This window comes from Benincasa hispida, chromosome 3 (genome assembly GCF_009727055.1).
Source record: "Benincasa hispida cultivar B227 chromosome 3, ASM972705v1, whole genome shotgun sequence".
NCBI classification, from domain to species: Eukaryota; Viridiplantae; Streptophyta; class Magnoliopsida; order Cucurbitales; family Cucurbitaceae; genus Benincasa; species Benincasa hispida.
This window is the reverse complement of record NC_052351.1, coordinates 20,265,236-20,269,072: the sequence shown is the minus strand read 5'-3', so window position 1 is coordinate 20,269,072 and position 3,837 is coordinate 20,265,236. Positions and strand designations below refer to the sequence as shown.

At 38.3% G+C, this 3,837-nt stretch overlaps 1 protein-coding gene across 1 annotated transcript; it reads left to right on the top strand.

The window, feature by feature from the left end:
- The first annotated feature begins 1,335 nt into the window (after positions 1-1,335).
- On the top strand, positions 1,336-3,281 carry LOC120074259 (scarecrow-like protein 32). Its single transcript, XM_039027328.1, has one exon. It carries the CDS (start codon positions 1,633-1,635, stop codon positions 3,040-3,042), a length of 1,410 nt encoding a protein of 469 aa, XP_038883256.1. The 5' UTR covers positions 1,336-1,632; the 3' UTR covers positions 3,043-3,281.
- The last annotated feature ends 556 nt before the right edge of the window (positions 3,282-3,837 follow it).

The window sequence follows — 3,837 nt, the reverse complement described above, 5'->3', positions numbered from 1 at the left end:
CATTCCCCATCTAATCGGGAACTCCCCACCCTGTTTGGAGCGGGTCTTCACATGCCCCCATCATGGAGGGAGAATAGATATTTTTAAGGGAGAGTGTTAGATGATATAATTAAATTTGTCTTCGTCCACTAACTTAAACTTTTAAGTCAATTGATGATTTAAGAGTTAAATTCATAGTTTAAAATGATACCATCATAAAGTTTATAGTTAAAATGACATTTTTCTTCTTCTATTTTTCTTTTTCTTTTTCTTCTTCCTCTACTTTATTTCTTGTCTTCACCCAAAACTCCATGTTAATCTATGAGTTCAAGTTTCTTCATTTCCTTTTATCTTCTATTTTTCTCCATTCATTCCCATTCTATTCATCCTCTTCACCTCTTTCCCCTCCAACAAATACCCAATATGAACTTCAAAATAAATATGAAAATCCCACAAAGCTTGGAAATGTTTCTTAAAATTCTTAAAGAAAACTTACCATTTATAAAATCTTGACCCATAAACCACTTAGAATTCCCTCCGATTCCAAAATCCCAATGAATTGATGTTGAGGTTCTTAAGTTAAACCCAAATTCACTAAAGAATAACAACACCTTTCAAATTACAAACAACCTAATAACACATGTCCACAACTCAAGTTCCTCCAAAAGTTTGACTATTATTTATGAACAATGTATTCCAAACTCATCCTACACATTAGAAAATGAACTAAAATATTTTAGAAAATAGTAAAAAAATTTTGCTATAAAAAAAATTATGATTTGATAATTTAGTAGAAGGTATGAAAATAGGTACAACTAAGATGTCCCTAAATTTTGTCGGTTTACTTCTTATTTCATTGATTTTTTAAAAATCCCTTTCCTTTTTATTTTGTTTTTTTTTTCCCCCTTAACTAAGCACTTAAAATGTGAAAAGACAAATGAGTCATTCCTAACAAGAGTTAGAAGGAAACCCAAAAAGGAGAGTTAAATCATTAATTTTCATTGGAATACCTAGAATGAGACCCAAAAAAGAAGAGAGAGTAAAGAAAAGAAGTGGATAAAAATGATTTGGTGATGATGTGAGTTATTGATATATGAATTATAAAGGCCCGTGAGTAAGTGAGTGAATGAGCCAAAAAGAAAAAGGGAAGCTGTAAAGTATAAGTGCTTCCAAACCCACCATACGAAAAAACCACCATGTTGTGTGGCAATAAATGACAAATTCCCCAAGTCTTGCTTTTGGACAAACTCTCTGGCCGGCCGGCTCCTCTCACTGCTACCTCCTCACATGCCACCAAAATCCCCTTTCATTTTCCCCCCTTTTCGAAAATGAGATATGATAGAATAACAAGATTAGAATTTCAGACCACCCCTTTTTGTACCCATCCATTAAAACCCTCCTTCCTTTCATCTTTTGACTTCCATTTCCCCTCTTAATTTCCCCTTAATTTCCCTCCAACTCCATTACTTTCTGTTAATTTCTCTCCCCCCGAGGTACCCTCCTCCCACGAAACCCACTTTTCAGTTTTCCCCCCTTTTCCTCTGGTCTGGTCTTTTTCCTTTCTCTTTGTCTCTCAATCCCTCTCCTTTTCCTTTTTGGCTATATCTTGTAATTTGATTTTCCTTCTCTCTTTGTGGCTTTTTGTTTCTCTCGATGATGCAATTCAGCGAGACACCCCCACGGTTGCACCAAACCACGACCACGACTTCAACAATTCCTTCTTCATTTCCAGAGATCTCAATGAATCATAAAAACCAAATTACGACAACGGCCCAGTTTCGAAGTAAGCGGCCATGGCCTGGATTATTCCCTTGTTCATCCAAAGCTTTAGGAACTTGCTTGGGAGATGCCAATTGTATGGAACAATTGTTAGTCCATTGTGCCAACGCCATTGAATCCAACGACGCCACTCTCGCACAACAAATCCTTTGGGTCCTTAACAACATTGCCCCTCCTGATGGCGATTCCAACCAACGCCTCACTTCCGCTTTCCTACGCGCTCTCATCACACGCGCCACCAACACCGGCAACTGCAAGATCCTCGCCGCCATCACCACCTCATTCTCCTCCTCCCTCACTACCCACACCTTCTCCCTTATGGATCTCGCTGCCTTCGTTGACTTGACCCCTTGGCATCGCTTCGGATTCACCGCTGCCAATGTCGCCATTCTCGACGCCATCGACGGTTACTCCGTGGTACACGTGGTGGATTTCAGCTTGATGCATTGCATGCAAATCCCTACTTTAATCGACGCCATTGCTACACGATTTGAGGTCCCTCCATTACTGAAACTCACGACTGTAGCTGTTGTTGCCGTTAAAGACGCGTCGCCTATGCTGGAGCTTTCGTACGACGAATTAGGTGCGAAATTAGTGAACTTCGCCAGGTCTAAAAACGTGACTATGGAATTTAGAGTGGTCCCCTCTTGTCATACAGACGGTTTTGCCAGTTTAATTGAACAAATCAGAATGCAACATTTAATTTACGGACATGAAAATAACGAAGCACTCGTTTTTAATTGTCATATGATGCTTCATTACATCCCCGAAGAAACATTAAACCCATCTCCCAATTTCGACATGTCGTCTTCTTCTTCTACTTCAATTCGTTCCATGTTTCTCAAGGCAATCCGTAGTTTAAATCCGACGATTGTCGTTTTAGTAGATGAAGATGCCGATTTCACTTCCAGCAAATTGGTTACTCGATTGAGATCGGCGTTTAATTATCTCTGGATTCCGTACGATTCCATGGATTCGTTTCTGCCAAGGAGTAGCAAACAGAGGGAATGGTATGAAGCTGACATCTGTTGGAAGATTGAGAATGTAATTGCACACGAAGGGATTCAGCGAGTTCAGAGATTGGAACCGAAGGGGCGGTGGGTTCAACGGATGGTGAACGCGAAATTCCGAGGGGTTCCGTTTGGAGACGACGCCGTTTCGGAGGTGAAGACGATGCTTGACGAACATGCAGCGGGATGGGGGATGAAGAAGGAAGAGGACCACCTGCTGCTCACGTGGAAAGGGCACGACGTCGTTTTCGCTACTGCTTGGGTACCTTGCTAATTTGAATATTAACAATTAATTGATCTTGTTGTTCAAATAGATTAACTACTCCGTCGCTGATCATATCCTTTTGACTATTTAGAGATTTTAGGGTTTAGGGTTTCAATTGTTTTTGTGGTTGCTTTTTGTAGTGTGTGTGTTTTTAGAGTGATTTGTAGAATCTAGAAAAATGGAGATCATATTTGTGAAGCTGAGAGTTTCGTGTCATATTGCAATAAAGATATGATACATTTTTTTTTTCTCTGACATTTGCTAGTAGTACAGATAATTGTTTGTGGACTCATATTTATTTTTTTGTTTTTCTTTTCTTCATTTTAGTTGGCTTCTATTCTGATTTTTTTTCCCGTTTGCTTTCCGGCATTTCGCACTGTGTAACAACTAAGAAAACATGGATTATTTATCACATGCATCTTGTGTGTGCCTATCAAATTTGAATAAATCAAAATATCTAAAAAGTAAAAACATTCTATAAATCTCTTACATAAATTCATTCAGAATATCCACTTTGCAAAATTAAATAAATTAACATCCTATGTGCTTTGGTATGTTTGGAAGTGATATATTGATCTTTTATTGTTTGGCTTGTAGTTTGAAATTGGTTATAGATTTGTAATTGTATTTTTTTTACAAGTTATTATAAATCGAGGGATCAAGAGGTACAATACTAGAGCATCTCAACCAGGCGATTATATTAGATTTGTGATTGTATTATTAGCATTCTAGTATCCTCAGTATCTGTGTTTTTCTACATTGATGGAGTCGAGTCTCAAGACAATTTATTCTTTCATTCTCCTT

Bases quoted from the DNA above. Each gene is read 5' to 3' on its own strand.
- LOC120074259 (XM_039027328.1), top strand. From the start codon at position 1,633: ATGATGCAATTCAGCGAGACACCCCCACGGTTGCACCAAACCACGACC.